Genomic DNA, 16,743 nt, shown 5'->3' with positions numbered 1-16,743 from the left:
CATAAATATCCACAGTTCATTGATATTACGCATACAAAATAAACAAATGTATCAAGTATCTATATCTCACTCACATTCATTGACAAAAAGAAATACTTGGAATGTCTTAAAATACTTCTCTTGATAATTGGCCAGATACAGTCCAGATCCGTGGTCAGTTAGCGAAACATTACTGTATATATAATTCGATTCGATCGATGATTATTTGAATTAATTTAATTGTACCTACAATGAAATTATACAAAGTTTCAATGGAAATATTCATGTGTAAAAGAGAATCTTCTACAAACAATACTTTTAATCAAATCTTTTGATTTTATACTTATGTTTATTATAATTTAACATTGTTACGTTACATCTGATTTTTATTTAAACGACTTCAAATATTTCACAATTAACTATTGTAACGACCGTCATGTTCTCTCCTTAAAAATTAATATATCAAAAAGATGTCAAGATAAAGATACGCGTTCCTAATATGAATTTAAGTGCATTATACAATTAATACATATATTAATCTTCCATTTCTGATGGATCACCACCCATTGCTTTCCAGAAAGCAGTAACTAATTGTTCAGCGGCTATTCGTCTTTGATCAGTTGGCAGCAAGGCTGCATGTTCTTTCATAGCTCTCAATTGACTAAACAATTCTCCAAAATCTACATTCTCTTCACCCATAATTCCATCTGAAAAAAAATGGTATATAGGAGCTGCAAAAAAATCTCATAATGAATTATTCTTCAACTTACCTAGCATGTTCTCTATTGGTAATGTTTCTGTAGAATCTTGACTTAATTCAATGTTTTCAAACTTTTCTTCAACTTCATCCATATCAGGATTTTGTTCTCCTACATCCAATGGTTTTCCTGTAAAGTTACAATAAGTTACAAATTTTAAACAATTAGTGAATAAGCATTTCCACTTATGAAGCAATATTTTTTAAACTTAGCCAATTTAGTTTAAGTGTATATATAGGTCTTTATTAGAAACCTTTAAGTATCATGTTTGGCCACATATGAGCATGTAAAGCTTCAATAATCCTCTCAATACCATATTTGTTATTTTCTGAATCAGCTTCTGAAGCACCTACATCCGGTCTATTTAATTCAATTAGCTCAAATCTGTTTTGCAGACACCATTTTATCACTGAAATACACTAATTACATGTCTAATGTTCCTCAAGTTAATATAACAATTGTTATTTGTATATACCTTCATTCCTAATTATGGTGTCTGTTATAAAATTACAAGAAAACAGTAGCACCTCAGCTTCTGCCAAAGAATCAATTAGAGATGACCATTTCTTTAAATTCTGATCTGCATCTTCCTAGGAAAATCAGTGCTGAAGATCATTCGTTCTGTCAAAGATTCTGTTTAGAAGTTAAATATCTTACTGCCTGTGGATTATGATATACAATTAATGCTTCTACATTATCAATTGAAATATCTTCAGAAGGATTTTCTATTACACATATTAACACTTGTGTTTTGTAATATTTGTTTTGAATATCCCATAAATGATATTCAAAATGATCTTGGTTAGACAATTTTTCTCCACCTATATCTATAAAATAAAATAACATATAAAAATAAAAAATTATTGCAACAAATAATACTCATCCAAACATTTATATAAAAAAAAATTAATTTACCAAATTTTTAATATCGAAATTAAAAAGATATTAAAGTTTCAACTTACACGCTGCAATTTCATTAGCTTTCCCTTTTTCGGTGCTTATTATTAATATTCGTGGTAGATTCATTTCGTAATAAAGTTTTATCGTACTATTAAAGTTCAATAATCTCAAGATATATTGAAAAATTTAAAAGATATTTTTTAAACTACTAACTACTAACTGACGGTTAGGTTAGGATTGCGATTTTTACGTTAATTGATATAAAAATGTAATATTAAATAAATAAAATTAATCACTTTCGTTCGATATACAGCGATATTTTTGTTGTTATATACTTTGAACAATGAATTAGTTGAATTATTTTACATATCGATGTTGTATCATGTCATAACATTTCGTGATGGACGATCACAATGACGTTTGTCATCACTTGACCTTTAAAGAAACTAGAATAATTCTGACTTATTTCATATATTTTAGTATTTCGATAAATTTTGATAAAATGAAAGTATAAGTATTTCCTTTAATACATTTCATAAATTTACTAATAATAATCAATATTGAAAAATGATTTGTTCCATAATTTTAAATAGATCAATTACACGCGATAAACTTCCTTACAATACCACTAGTGTTCATATATTTCTAAATAACTGAAAATTCGTGAACTGAGACAGATAACTAATAATGTGTGTAACTGATAAGGCAAAAATTGTATAAACGTATATTGATTATTGGATTTATAGCAATACATAAATTTGACAATACATATGTGATCATAAAATGTAAATGGCGCATAATATTACTATTAGGGTTTCTCCCTAATTATTTGTAGAATTCGTGTTCAGATTCATCCTTTTTAATATTATTTTTATAGCCCTTCTCGAAATCTTTCGCCAGGACTATATATCGATTCTCACGAACTGCGTGCATTCCTGCTTCTTGGCAAATTGCGTTAATATCTGCACCAGAAATTCTATCTGGTCGTGCTACATAATCTTCAAGATCTACTTCTTCGCTCAGATTCATTTTCGCCGTAATTGTCGAAAAAATCAAACGTTTTTGACGACGATCAGGTAGAGGAAATTCGATTTTTCGATCTAACCTGCCAGGACGCAACAATGCAGGATCTAATGTATCGGCCCTAAAAAGAAGATGGATCATTGCATTTATATCAATTACTTTTTGTAAAGATCACAATAAAGATCAAAATCGTACCTATTTGTAGCCATAATAACTTTAACATTAGTAGTTTGATCAAAACCATCCATCTGATTAAGCAGTTCCAAAAGAATACGTTGAACTTCGCGGTCAGCACCAGTCTGTGCGTCGAACCTTTTTGTGGCTATAGCATCGATTTCATCAACGAAAATTATAGCTGGCGAATTTTCTTTGGCTAGACGGAAGACATCTCTGACCATCCTTGGTCCTTCACCTAAGTATTTCTGTACGAATTCTGATCCTACTACGCGAATAAATGCAGCTAAAAAATATTAATTGTACTAAGTTAGAAGAAGTTAAGTATACTGTTTATTCAAATGTTCTTAAAATATATAACACTGAAAATGATACATACCAGTAGTATGTCTAGCTACAGCTTTTGCAAGCATAGTTTTACCACATCCAGGGGGACCATACATTAACACACCTCTTGGTGGATCGATTCCAATTTGTTTATACAATTCAAAATGAGTTAAAGGTAGTTCTACTGCTTCTCTAATCTCTTGTTTTTGCATGTCCATGCCTCCAATGTCACTATATTGAATATCAGGTTTTTCATCTATAAAATAAAATAGTACATGAAACACTATTCTTTCTACAATTTTTTAAATTGCTAACAATAACAATAAAGTACCTGCTTGCAACATTGAAATACTTGAGTCAGCTTCTGGTGGTAGAACATCTACTAAAGCATTGCTATGTTTATGAAGAGCTACACTTGCAGAAGGCTTTAACAGTTCTCTATCAATTGTAGATAAAATCCGTACATAATAATTAGAACCTGTAGTAGAACCTACAATACCAGTGTTTTGGTCTACAGCTTCTAAGAATTGTCCAATAACCAAAGGCACACTTTGTATGCGCTTTACTTCTTCTTGAGCATGTAAATATTCTTTTTTCAAATTACGTTGTTCATCTTTAATATATTCTTCTTGAACCTCAAGAAATTCTAGCATTCTTTGTAGTTTCTATAAATATAAAATTATTATTATGTTCATATATTAATTAAATATATATACATAAGCAAAGAAGTATATAGAGGAATAGAATATCAAATTTTCCTACCTTGTACTTTGTATAAAGATCTTCAACATCTAGTTCATCACCAGCACCAGTATAGTGTCCACTTACAGGTTTGCAATCCATCTCTCCAATATCCTAAAATTTAACAAAAGAAATATTACTTATGTCACAACAAAAGTACGAGGAATTTTTATTATAAATAACAATACATAACAATTAAATAGAATACAAATTGAGGTTACAGTGAATAATTTTAAGTTCAACAATAACTCTTGACCGTTCATTTCTCTGTTTTGTAATTTTGGAAGAAAATCTGAACAGAAATATATATACCTTATCAGGCAGAATAATACCCATTTCATCCATTGTTTTAAATAGAATTTCTTTAATTAATTGCACCCGACATACGAATCAACGAATGACTTGAGGTTCTTGAACAGTTCAGTTCAATGATTATACATATATGTCAGGAGTGGCTACCATTAACTACTTAATCGACTACAGAAAGGAAGTCAAATAAAGACATATGTCTACAATATTATGAATTTTATTGGTACAGATAATAAAACATTCGTTGAATATTGTTTTTAAATCATATATGTTAATCTACTTTTTACAGCAATATATATTTTTGTTTAACTAAATAATTGTAATATCTGACGATTAATGTTTTAAAGGTCCCTAAAATGACAAAATAAATTCCCTATAAATTTGTGATTTTTAAACATTTTAGCATCTTTAAAATAATCCTATATAGTTCCTCAGATATTCTGACTGCAATTTGCGTGATTTCAGGCTTGGTTTTATGTTTACAAGGTTTCTCAACCGGTAAACGTTTACAATTTGGATTGTATGCGTAACAAATTTCATTTTTTTCAAGTGCTATATACGTATTGTAAGATATTGAATATTCTTAGTATCATTCTAGTTTTATAAGGTGTCTGAAATAAGTACGAAACATTTGCTTAAGTTTGAAATTTACATTTCCATTATTCTTTACAGATACTTGGTAATAGGAGAAATTATACGTAGTTGTTCATCGTCAGTTATACAAATTTTTAAATAACAATGGTGATGGAAGAACAACAGTCTGATATGGAGTTAGATTCAGAGAGAGTTCCTGTACCGCAAGTGCAAAAATCAGTGGAAGACTCGCGTATAGAAACAGTTAATAAAGTTACAAGCATTTCTAGAGGGAAACCCAGACTTAGAAAAAAGGCACTGCACGCTGCGATACTAAAACAAATGGAATTTTACTTTAGTGATGCAAATCTAAGTAAAGATAGATTTTTAAGTAATTTAGTTAAAGAAGATCCATGTAAGAATTATAATGTTAACATTATGACATTATTAATTGTCATTTGACATTTTAAAATTCTATCTTTGAATATTTCAGATGTGGACCTCAGTGTTTTTCTAAAATTTAATAAAATAAGAGAATTGACTACTGATATAAACAGGATATCTAAAGGTGTACAAGCATCTACAATATTATCGTTATCTGAAGATGGTATGAAAGTACGACGTATAACACCAATAGCACAAAAAGAAAACACTGATGAATGTACAGTTTACGTACAAAATTTACCTCCAGATACAGATCATGAAACACTGAGTTCAATATTTTCTCAATATGGTCAAGTTGTATATGTTTCTATTCCACGATTTAAAAATAATAAAAAGATAAAAGGATTTGCATTTGTAGAGTTCGATACAATTGAAAGTGCTAAAAACTGTTTAAAGGTAAGAGGAACATATATAACAATGGAAAATTTTTAATTATTTTATACTATTGAATTAATATATTTTAGGCATTTGAAAAAAAAGGCTGTGTTTTACCATCATATACAGCTCCTGATAAACTTTTAAGCATTACTACATTTGATAATGCAGAAAAAGATGTGACATTAGGAAATGAGAAAAGTATCTGTTCTGAAAATGCTAATGAAAAATTGGAAGACACTGAAACAGACAGAAGTAATGAGCAGCAGATGCACACAAACATCAATAATACTTCAGAAAATCATGATAATAACAATAAAAAGAAAGCAAAAAAAAGAAGACACTCAGATACAGAATCTGCAGAACCAGGTGAAACAGAAGAGCAAATGGACAGTGAACTGATAAAAAGTAAAAAGAAAAAGCTAAAAAATCCCAGTGATTTACACAGTGGGGAAATAGAATCAAGTAATGAAAAACAAAATGATGTTTTTTTGGAAGGTACACAAAGAAAATTAAATAAATGTGAGAGGAATGTGCCTTTAAAGGAAGAACAAGTATCAGATAATTGTGATGAAAATGAACAAATGGTAATTGATGACAGTACTATTCTAAATAATAAAGAACAAGAAAATACAAATGAAAAAAAAAAGAAAAGGAAAAAGCGGAAGAAGCAAAGTAAACTGGAAGATTTTAGTTATAGTATAGGATTACAAGTTATGGCTAAGAAGGACTGGAAATGTCTTAGGAATAAATACTTAGAATTACAGAGAAGTAAGATGAAACAACTCAAACAACATTTAAGAAAAACAAGATGGACTCAGTGGTCGAATTATGAAAAAAATAAACCTGAAAGGGTAGAAAATGATGAGAAGGACAAAACGGGAAAACAAAATAGTGTATCTGCATGTCGTTTCTCATTTACATCAGGAGTTATAGTTAAAATTGAAATGGATAAACCATGTACAGATCCAAAAAGTTTAAAGGTATATATATATATATATATATATGTCGAACATGAAGATATAATGCGAGTAAAAAATAAATAAATAAATATATATAATTTTGATATATTTTAATATTTTCAGATGGAATTAAAAAATAATAGTTCTGTAAAATATATAGATGTTGAAGATGGTTCTTGTTTTGCTTATGTAAGATGTGATACAAGTGAAGCTGCACAAGCATTTATACAAAAGTCTGATGAGGAAAGAAATATGAGAATATTAGAAGGTAAGAGAACGTTGTAAATATTTTAGTAGGAAGTAATTTCATTTATGTCCTCTTGTGTAGGTGAAGAGGAAAAAATGTATTGGGATAAAATCTTGCATGACAGAGAAGAAAAATTGAGTAAAAAAGTAAAAATCAAACAGAGAGGAAGGAATAAATTACTAAAAAAGGCAGAAAAAGAACTTGGGAAGCATATCAAATTCGATGAAGTGTAAACTTAGAGTACTCTTTCCTGTCAAATATACTTAACAATTATAAAACAGGTGGTTTTATATCATGAACTTATAAATACAGAAATGATAAATAATATCCAACAGCATTGTTACAAATAAATCATATATTGTTTTCATTATGATTCTTTCAGTTATGTATTTTAAAAATTACCTATGAAATTAAGAAATTTTTATCATTTAATATGTCTTTATATAAAAATCCATCTGCAGTTTTAATTTTCTACCATCTTCCCCTTCCACGACTTCTGCCAGAATCATTACGTCCAAATCCTCCTCCTCCACGTCCTTTAAAACCACCGCCACCACCTCCTCTTCCAAAACCTCCACCACGTCCAAATGATGGTCTGCCACCACCTCGTCCACCACCATGTCCTCCACCACCTCTTTTTGCTCCACGTCCACCTCCACCTCCTCTCTTTTGTACAGAACCAGGAGGTTTAGGCAAAAACCTTTGTAAAGGTAACAACTTAGCTGGATCTATGAATAGCTGTAATGGAATACAGTAGTAATAATTAATGGAAAGTAGTTGTTAAGTTTGATTCATATATATAAAACAAAATATACCTGTGCATCCTTTTGAAAACTGGATGCCTTTATATTTTCGGATAATTTTATAGACACATAGTAATCTCTAATGTTGCCAAATATTTCATCTATTTTTCCAATTTGTTGTTTGTTTTCTGTATAAATTGGAGCATTAAAGAAGGGTACTTGTTCTATATCTACTTTAGCAACTAAGTCATCTTGAACCGTCCATGTAAAATGTCCTAATGGAGTCACTTGTTCTGGTGGACCTTGATCATATCTATAATATATGAATCATTATTATATATCAAGTGAGAAAGTATGAAATGTAATAATTACCCTCTTCCACCTCTATCACCACCACGGCCTCCTCGGAATCCTCCTCCACCTCTTCCACCACGACCTCCCCCTTTACCAAATCCGCCGCCACCACCGCGACCTCGGAATGACATCTTTTTATTTTATAAATACTGAAAATAATTCATTCTATTGTTAACTTAAAAATACATATAAGGTTATGTACGAAAAATACATAACTTCACAAAAGTAAGAATGTAGAGTAAAACCACGTGTCTAACCTGTAAAAATTATGGTCAATAAAATGACAATATTTCTATCTCTATGCAGTTATACGATATTTTTTATGATTCAAGTTATTAACTGCACAACATATCAGAATTAACTTTGTCGCTATGTTTATATAACTGTAACTACACTCTGTTATTACAAAATAGCGGCATTTCCTTCCGTGAGCTACAGTTTACACTTATGATTACAGTCTGCGCATGCGCGTTATGAGCATGTAGTGATCTAACACGGTATATAGTATTTGAATGAAATGATTTAAAAGAGTTTAAGGTATTAATTACATAAATAGAATAATATTGTGGACTATTTTGTTTATAAAATTAACGTAACTTTATCATATCTTGTATTTTTAAATTCAAGTTTGATATCAATTTTCATTACACTTAACTTTCTTGTATGCTATTTTTTTATGTATACTGTAATCTGCTATTTATATCGCCATTTTGTAAATAAGTATTAGTAAATACACAATATACATTCAAAATGTTTAGCTTTTTTTACTATAATATATGTATTTGTCATTTTTTTATTTAATATTTCACATTCACAATTTTTCCAATTTGGACATTTGGTAGAATTTTTTAGCTATTTGATTATCATGCGGATGGCTACCCCCAGCGGGGTACCATCTTCGCGTTTGTTAGGTTATATCCTTTATGGTATTTGTAATTTGAAAACACATACTAATGAATTAAAAAAAACCTGAAAAATAAAAATAGTTACGACGTAATAACTAACATTTTAATATTTGAATATTTAACATGTCAAATTTTTCTACTTAGTATTTCCGATTTATTACAGATACAGTTCAATAAAGATCAGCTCAGTATCCAACTATCTTTTAGCCGTAATTTTATAACACTCCTTTGAGTACATTAAATCAATACAAATAACATCACCTAAACGACATCAGGCATACATTTTTTCATTCGTTCCTGTGATGATATGACCATTACTACCATTTATTTAATTTGCAAATATACTATGCCATCACTTATATTGGAAATTCGTATCATCTAATATCCTAACCTTTACACATTGTAACTAGCAGTAAAAATGAACTATACGCCATCTTCACTTTTACTTCAAATAGTGTAATTATATGTAGTGCAGTTTAGCTGTTGTTTAGATAAGATAGGGAAGGGTTATCACAGATCATTTAAAAATATATCCCATTGTCATAATTCGTTACTTAATGAAAATATATAAAGTAACTAGGCGACAAAAATGTGCTCATACTCTATGTGACTTGGCGGCCAACATGATATGTTTTAATGCTTCTTGTCGACAGAAGGGTGCGTTTATCATTTGGCGTAAGCAGGTGCACGTGAGGTGACGGTGACCGTCTGCTAGACGGGTCAGTGTCAGTGGCTACGTGCATAATTTTCCTCGTGACCATCCCCGGGTAGTTTTGAAAAAGTTTGTTTCAACATTAAAATCACGACCAGTCTTGTGTGATTATGTTACATAGACTAGACGATCATCGGACGTTATAATGTTCACAGTATTTCGCATGTTACTAACACTAATCCACTTTTCATGTGACTTATTTGCCGGGTTTTATAATTGCTGTATGATCGTTCATCGCAAGTGTACCGAAATCTGGTACCGTGAGAACCTAAGGACAGAAACTGAAATGCTGACGCGTGTCGCGAACGAAATGAAAAAGCTACCAAGGCATTTAGTGATCATTTTCGGCGCGAAGGAGGACACTGTTTTTGACTGTATACGAATTATTGGATGGTGTATTACCCTTGGTATACCTTACATCAGTTTCTTTGACATCAGTGGTAATTTTCATTTTTGTTTATTGCTTTACAATGTCATCGTTCCTATCATTATATCTTTTTACTTTTTTAAATAAGAAGATACATGAATCTATATGAATCTCATCTTTTTATGCCAGTCATTCTATCTAAATTCCAAGAGATAAATATTCTGTTGATTATTTTAGATTTGTCAATGTCATATCTGGTTTCAGAAAAATTTAAATGCAAAGAAGATAGAAGCGGAACATGTAATTAAGGTACTCCTTTTTGGTAAAAGAATATAGAAACAATGGTTCTGTCAACTTAAATTTGGAGTACTTCATGACTTATATCTTATCTTAAACTTAACTATTATTTAAATTTTTAGTAGAACTAATGTTTTCAGTTAGTTGATCTTATAAAGTTTTTCACGTAACTAATTGAGAATATCTTTGTTAATATTTCTCTGCATACATATTTATTTCATAGAGTATTTATTCTAACCTCAAAATCGAAACATATCTTGGCATTAACTTAAAGTTCCCTTCCTAGGATTAATTTTCTTTATTTTCTTTAATTTCGTATCAATTTTTTTTGATATGTGGGTTTAAAAAAAATCATAAAATGTTTATTGTAAAATGCTTTATTCTAATGCTAAATGTAGTAATAATGCAACTTTTTTGTAAACTTCTATCATGATTTACATATATCCTTAGTTTATTTAAATAATTTTTTTCAAACATTATGTTTCCATACAAAAATTTTTTTTGAAAACACTACAAATCTTATCATAAGCTGTTGATTATATTATCTACTAGCTAAAGTTCCATTATTACTACTATTATCTCCTAATAGTTTGGACAAAAGTATATTTAAAAATTGTATAATTTTTTAACAAAAATTCAATAATAAAATAATAATAATGCATTAAATGGATTTGATTTTCTAGGATTTTTAGTAGAAATTATATAGCAAATATTCAATTGTAGCAATGTGAACTTATTTTATAAGTTAAAAATGTAATTATTTGAAAAAATGTAGTTATGTCAAATAATTTTCGCATCTTTAGAACTGAATACAAAGTTTATTTAGTCTTATCTAGTCTCAAGGATAAATCAAGTGTGCGTGCGATAGTATATTCGAATTCGATTAATCTTGCTATTAAAAAGATACATAATTATATGATATATTATTCAACTATTGCTTTGTTACTAAATCAATAAAAAGAACTTCTAAAATATTTTACAATTAGAAAATTATTAGAAAATGAATTTTATAATTAAATTTCATTGCTAATTACATCATGTTTATAATTAATAGTATACTTATAATGATTTTTGTTGTTATAGGTTACTTAGTCCGAAATGAGAATTTATTGAAATACGAACTCGCAAAAAGACGGCCCGATTTACTGGATCGCATCAGTTGGAGTAAACCAAATGCAGGATTCACACAAAATGGAATAACCGGTGCGTTTCCTATACAAATAATGTCTTATAATTAATAATATATTGAATAGGATCTAATTCTATAATGCTGGTGAACATGGTAATGTATATATGTATCGTTTTTCCTAATTTATAGACTTCAAATTGAAAACGCGGATATCTTTGTTGTGCGCATCAGATGGAAAAAAAGAAATAGTATCGTTAACAAAAACATTAGCTGAAGCTGTCGTCACAGGGACGATTAAGCCGGAAGAAATAAATATCGATTTACTTAATGAGAAATTAAATTCACGGGGAATTCCGGACCCTGATATGGGACTAATATATGGTCGCCTTTGTTCCACGTACGGTGTCTTGCCATGGCAAACACGAATAACAGAATTCTAGTAAGTTTATTTCGATCATATATAGTTTTCGTATTCTTCAACATTTTTTACATTCAATTTGTAATAATATGTATTTTTTATTTCAGCACGTTACCTTTACACGTTAGTTTATCTGCAAAGGATTTTACATGTCTGTTAGAAAAATACAGTAAATCCGAACAACGATTCGGAAAATAACTGGAATTGTTGTTCATTTGCGAAAAGTTTTTGTATCCAAAAACAAGAAGAAACAAACAAATGTGAAACAAAATATAGCTCCTAAGGACATTTTTTACAAAGACTGAATTTAAAATAATTTACAGATACTATTTTATAAGTGGTTGCGTGCTAAATAAACTTATAATGGCTACATGTGTAGCACAAGTGTCGTTTCATGAACCGATTTTAACGTTTGCCGATAAGAAGAAATTTAGGTAGCTTAACTTGAAGAGTTTCTCATAAATAAGAAAAGAAGATTCCACAAAATGCTGTAGAAGCGAAACATTTTAATTATGCAAAATAATTGTCCTGCCATAAGTTAATACCATAAAAAATGGAGAGAAACATAAGGAATGTGATATTTTGTTTTTCTCCTCAATTAATTAAAGATTTCGGTTTATTTAGTTTTAATATACTATATCAATAGTGTGTTAATGCTAAGTAAAATATAATTTTAAAAAATACAAAGAGGAGTGATAAGTAGACTATTAAAAAGTGATAACATTTTAAAGAGGAAAGTATATTGATTTAAACTCAAGTACAAATAAATTTAGGTAGTTAAGGTAAAATTTTAGTACATCACGTTGATCAATTTTTTAAAGTTTAACTAATATATCACTCTTCTTTCAACTTTATATTTTCTAAACAAAAACCAGGAGCACTCACGCTTTATGAATAAACATATTATGAAATTAAAATCTTGGCAGCTGTTGCATTTTATTTATTAAGACGGTAACATTCCACATATACATGTATAATTATTTATTTCTAAAATGGCCATGCACACAAATATTTTGATATTAAAATGATGACAAGATTTTTACTTTTGTCTGTGGTATTTATCTCGTAAAAAACCGCCTATTGTTTTTCCTAATTCCTAAAATATAAAGATAATTCGTTTTTGCATAAGCCTTGTATTACTTATTTAACAATCCTTTCTATAACTTAATGGTTTTAGAAACTTTAACCGAATTATATGTGATTATAATCGGGTCATTTCTATCATTTAGGTACTCTTAAGTGAGCATTATTGTTTGTTTGTTATTATTTGCTTGTAAATTAAGAACATAAGATCAACAACCATGTAAATTCTATATGTATATTCTACTAAATGATCAATTTTCTATTAGTTTTGATCATTTAATTGTTAACTTCTCTTTCATAGTTACTTCTCTAAATATTACATATTATATCTATGATAATATCTTTTTTAAAGAACACTAATAATATTAGGATCAGGAATGGTATTCATCAATTTGCTTCTACATTAAACATATCATTAGAGATTTAGCAATTATCCGACTAACCGATTAACCGGTTCTCAAGAAGCTGACGTCTTTGCCGATGATTTTCAAAAGCCTTTACAAAACGCGTCAAATTTATGATTGTTTAATATTACAAACTCGAAAGTAAATTTTTTAACATTGTTATATTTATTGAAGTCTTTGCTCTGATAAAATTAAGATACAATTACCAAAGTTTATAGTTTATTAATAGGTATTTATAGTATATTAATTGGTGTTTATTTAGTTTATTTTATACTAATTTATTACTAATTAAATACTAATTATTATTTTTAATTTTTTATATAACAATTATGTTACATACAAATATATACATATAAGTAAGTATACTATATTACTACATATTAAAAAATATTAAAATCATACTAAAGACAGTAAAGAAAGTACATTGTATTTCTATTTGTATATCTTATCGAGTTATTAATAATACTACAAATTTAAGGCTGATCAATCGGCTCTTTTTGCCTACTAGTTGTTGACTACAAAAGTGGCTGGATAATCGGCTTAACTAGTCGTTCACTAGTCGGTACATTTCTACCAATTCATTATGTTTTACATTGGAAAACGAAAATAAAAATCAAATTAGTCGAATTACGGCCAAACGTAACTTTCTAACTTAACCTAACTTTCTAACTTAAAAGATTAAAATGACCAATTAAATAGTAAGTATCTAAACCATTTCTTTAATTGATCTGTATCTTCACCATCGATGTCATCCAAATATAAAATTCTCAGCAGACTGTCTATGATACCTTCCACTGGTACGTAGGCTTAACATCGGATTATATACTTTTAAAGATGTCAGTCCGGCTTTTTCGTCCACACAGCAAGTATGTATATACAATGGTTGTTGGCGAGCAGGGAAACAACCATTTTTCAAGATAAACTGTGCTATATTGTACTTATATACGCTGTACATCTACGTGGGAGAGAAAGGAGAGGAGGGAAAGGAAAGAAGAGGAAGAGGACATAAGAAAGAACGACAGGAATAAAAGCCAGCTAACTTTTCTGGAGACGCAATCACGTCTTCAAGAATTGCGTCTGAATACTTTAAAGTTTATCCTCATGTCAGATTGGGGAATACTTGCGCACTACCGGAAGTTCCGATGTTGTTATGCTTATGTCTTTAAAGAGTTAAAGCTAAAGTTAAAAGTTAAAGAAATCACTAATTCGATAATCCGTAAATTTCGTTCAATATCAACTGTTATTAATATAATTTGTAAGAATTTGATTTGTTTTCCAAATAGGTCGTTATTTTTCTTCTACACCTTTTTCCTACTCTATGGAATTTGTGCGCACTCGTTTATTAGGTTCGTTTTATCCGGAAGTAGATAAAGAAGAATTGATCTCGTAGAAGTTACACACATTTTGATGCACGCATAGGGCATATTGTTAGATTTATCTTTTTGTTTCAATGTTTTTATTCGAATTTAAAAGATACTTAGTAATTGTTTTAACAAAATTAAATATAGGTTAAATTGGAAAGATGACGAATGAATTTTTATTGTTACAGATTTATTGCACTTAAGATTTACGCAAAGTTAAATGTCCCTTCCTTGTGCTTCCCCACTCCCGCGACTAGTGGAAGACGATCCAAAACATTTAAGAAATACATATATCAAATAAGAAGGAAACATTCGCACCTGTGTCGCGATTGTTGTGTCATGATGGAAAACAAGTGACCCAGATTCGCCTCTAGAAAACAAGTGCCTCTACCTGTTGCACTTCATCTCCGATGCATGAAAGCCTTTATCTACTAAAGAAATATGTAGACATATTTCTGTAGAAATATTCTATAGAAATATTTCGCCTTTTATAATATTTCTTCCTTTGAATTTTTTTATATCTTTCTCGTCTACTTGAAAATTATAATAAAGCATTTAAGAATATTAGAATTAGTGTTAGCATTAGAAAAGAATAAAAGGAAGAAAATGCTTTTTCGTAAAAAGAATAGGAATGAAAAAAATTAATAATTAATATTCCTTGCAATTTTACTAATTTGGCTTTCATCGCTTTTTATCGACGAGAATAATTCTCAGAATCACTTTTAGGTCGAGAAATCGGTAAAAAAAAGAAATATTTAAAAATGAAAAATCGATCTAAATCAACAGGAAGTAAAATCAAAGAGTGTTTAGGAGAAGGAATCCTTCTTTCTAGGTGCTACACTAAAATATCACGGAAGTGATAGTAATCGGTGGAAAGGGTAGCACGAATGAAAAACAAATACAAAACAAACGATGAAAAATAAATACGTGAATATTCACTTAAATCTTTATGCAAACTTCCAGTAGCTTTTTGTATAACCATTTATTATAGAAGCACAAATCCCGAATATGAAATATTCTTCTATCCAAACTGAATATGGAATGAATAAAAAACAATTATATAAATTATTACAATATTTCAATAACATAGAAATTCCCGTAGAGTATAAATATTTATTCAAATTTCCGATATTTCTCCAAAGATCCACCCACCAAACAGAGCGAATGAAATCAAATACCACATAAATGGGAAACAATTCTAGAAGAAAATATTAGACATAAATTACAACTGTTCACCTTTAAATTAAACACAAATATTTACTCAAATATTCAAAAATTAATCTTTACCAAACAGAGTATGTATGTAATATATATGTATTATAATGTCTATGTATATATTACGCCATGCGGTTTGCCATAGGTCATATACTTAACCGTCGATCGTCGCACTACAATGTCGCAGACGAATCGTCGCGTCTGCCCGGCAAATAAACATTGTAGTGGCAAGCGCATGGTTTTGTGGTGGCAAGCGCATGGTTCATTAAGCAGGGCGACTTCCAGAAACGTCGACTCGCGGCCGTTATTTTACCTCGCGTAAAAGAATGTGGCGTGATCCGAACGTAGTGGGGTTAGGTTGGTCGTCTTCCAGAAAAGACGAAAAAGATCGAAGGGCGATCAGAACTTTTCGAGAAATCAAACCGTCCACACATATCATACGTCGCGCATTATTTATCAACCAAAACGCAGTTATATTTTGATTTTGTTCCATTTATATCTCTCTAGTTAATAAGTTGTTGAAATAAACATTAATTTATTTGTGTTAATTCTGTGCAATTTCATTGAACTACCCTTATTATCATAATAGAAATAAAGGGATCGATCAGTTTGTGGCGTCGATTATTTAATCGTAACGGGAACTGACAACTCTCGTTGACGTGCTATCTCGCGATCGCGTCTCTCCGCGAACGGTGGAAACAGTATATTTTCAGATTTTTTTCAAATTTTACAATCAAAATAGTCACGTCTTATTATAGTGCTATTGTATAACCAGGCTTGAATTTACTTTCACGCTAATGGTACTATAAGCGTGGGGCTGCAAAAATACTTATCAACAAAATTAGTGAACAATTATCACAGAAAATACGTCTGTTAGTATGCAAAGACTGGGATATAAATTTTAACTTTGCTAAAATGACGTCTGTTAAATCAAAACGTTATT

The 16,743-nt window shown here is 29.7% G+C and overlaps 5 protein-coding genes across 10 annotated transcripts; 2 read left to right on the top strand and 3 right to left on the bottom strand.

Annotated features, from left to right (window-relative positions):
* Nucleotides 1-198: 198 nt before the first annotated feature.
* Nucleotides 199-2,088, bottom strand: LOC100748218 (alpha- and gamma-adaptin-binding protein p34). Of its 2 annotated transcripts, XM_003489505.4 has the most exons (6): nt 1,700-2,084; nt 1,395-1,564; nt 1,213-1,327; nt 991-1,146; nt 750-866; nt 279-686 (listed from the first exon to the last, which is right to left on the bottom strand). In XM_003489505.4, exons 1-6 carry the CDS (start codon nt 1,761-1,763, stop codon nt 514-516), a joined length of 795 nt encoding a protein of 264 aa, XP_003489553.1. In that variant the 5' UTR covers nt 1,764-2,084; the 3' UTR covers nt 279-513. The 2 variants fall into 2 exon arrangements, with proteins under 2 accessions (XP_033176600.1, XP_003489553.1); XM_033320709.1 differs by lacking the exon at nt 991-1,146 and having other exon boundaries at nt 199-686; nt 1,700-2,088.
* Nucleotides 2,089-2,347: 259 nt separating this feature from the next.
* On the bottom strand, nt 2,348-4,371 carry LOC100747892 (26S proteasome regulatory subunit 6B). Its single transcript, XM_003489502.4, has 6 exons — nt 4,215-4,371; nt 3,924-4,016; nt 3,493-3,826; nt 3,214-3,417; nt 2,856-3,120; nt 2,348-2,781 (listed from the first exon to the last, which is right to left on the bottom strand). Exons 1-6 carry the CDS (start codon nt 4,245-4,247, stop codon nt 2,463-2,465), a joined length of 1,248 nt encoding a protein of 415 aa, XP_003489550.1. The 5' UTR covers nt 4,248-4,371; the 3' UTR covers nt 2,348-2,462.
* A 229-nt stretch (nt 4,372-4,600) lies between these two features.
* Nucleotides 4,601-7,163, top strand: LOC100747646 (la-related protein 7). 5 transcript variants are annotated; one of them, XM_012385685.3, is made up of 6 exons: nt 4,601-4,709; nt 4,884-5,199; nt 5,278-5,624; nt 5,693-6,586; nt 6,689-6,833; nt 6,894-7,163. In XM_012385685.3, the coding sequence occupies exons 2-6, from the start codon at nt 4,950-4,952 to the stop codon at nt 7,043-7,045; spliced, it is 1,788 nt and encodes a 595-aa protein (XP_012241108.1). In that variant the 5' UTR covers nt 4,601-4,709; nt 4,884-4,949; the 3' UTR covers nt 7,046-7,163. The 5 variants fall into 5 exon arrangements, with proteins under 5 accessions (XP_012241108.1, XP_033176599.1, XP_012241106.1 ...); XM_033320708.1 differs by having other exon boundaries at nt 4,634-4,776; XM_012385683.3 differs by having other exon boundaries at nt 4,635-4,818; nt 4,898-5,199.
* LOC100747769 (H/ACA ribonucleoprotein complex subunit 1) lies at nt 7,086-8,402 on the bottom strand. The gene is made up of 4 exons (XM_003489501.4): nt 8,167-8,402; nt 7,928-8,058; nt 7,628-7,868; nt 7,086-7,550 (listed from the first exon to the last, which is right to left on the bottom strand). The coding sequence occupies exons 2-4, from the start codon at nt 8,038-8,040 to the stop codon at nt 7,284-7,286; spliced, it is 621 nt and encodes a 206-aa protein (XP_003489549.1). The 5' UTR covers nt 8,041-8,058; nt 8,167-8,402; the 3' UTR covers nt 7,086-7,283.
* Nucleotides 8,403-9,561: 1,159 nt separating this feature from the next.
* LOC100747527 (dehydrodolichyl diphosphate synthase complex subunit Nus1) lies at nt 9,562-12,654 on the top strand. The gene is made up of 4 exons (XM_003489499.2): nt 9,562-9,966; nt 11,274-11,393; nt 11,509-11,758; nt 11,845-12,654. Exons 1-4 carry the CDS (start codon nt 9,672-9,674, stop codon nt 11,933-11,935), a joined length of 756 nt encoding a protein of 251 aa, XP_003489547.1. The 5' UTR covers nt 9,562-9,671; the 3' UTR covers nt 11,936-12,654.
* Nucleotides 12,655-16,743: the final 4,089 nt, after the last annotated feature.

This window comes from Bombus impatiens, unplaced genomic scaffold (assembly GCF_000188095.3).
Source record: "Bombus impatiens unplaced genomic scaffold, BIMP_2.2 scf_0332, whole genome shotgun sequence".
In the NCBI taxonomy this organism is placed as follows: domain Eukaryota; kingdom Metazoa; phylum Arthropoda; class Insecta; order Hymenoptera; family Apidae; genus Bombus; species Bombus impatiens.
The sequence above is the reverse complement of the archived record's forward strand: the minus strand, read 5'-3'. Positions and strand labels throughout refer to the sequence as shown.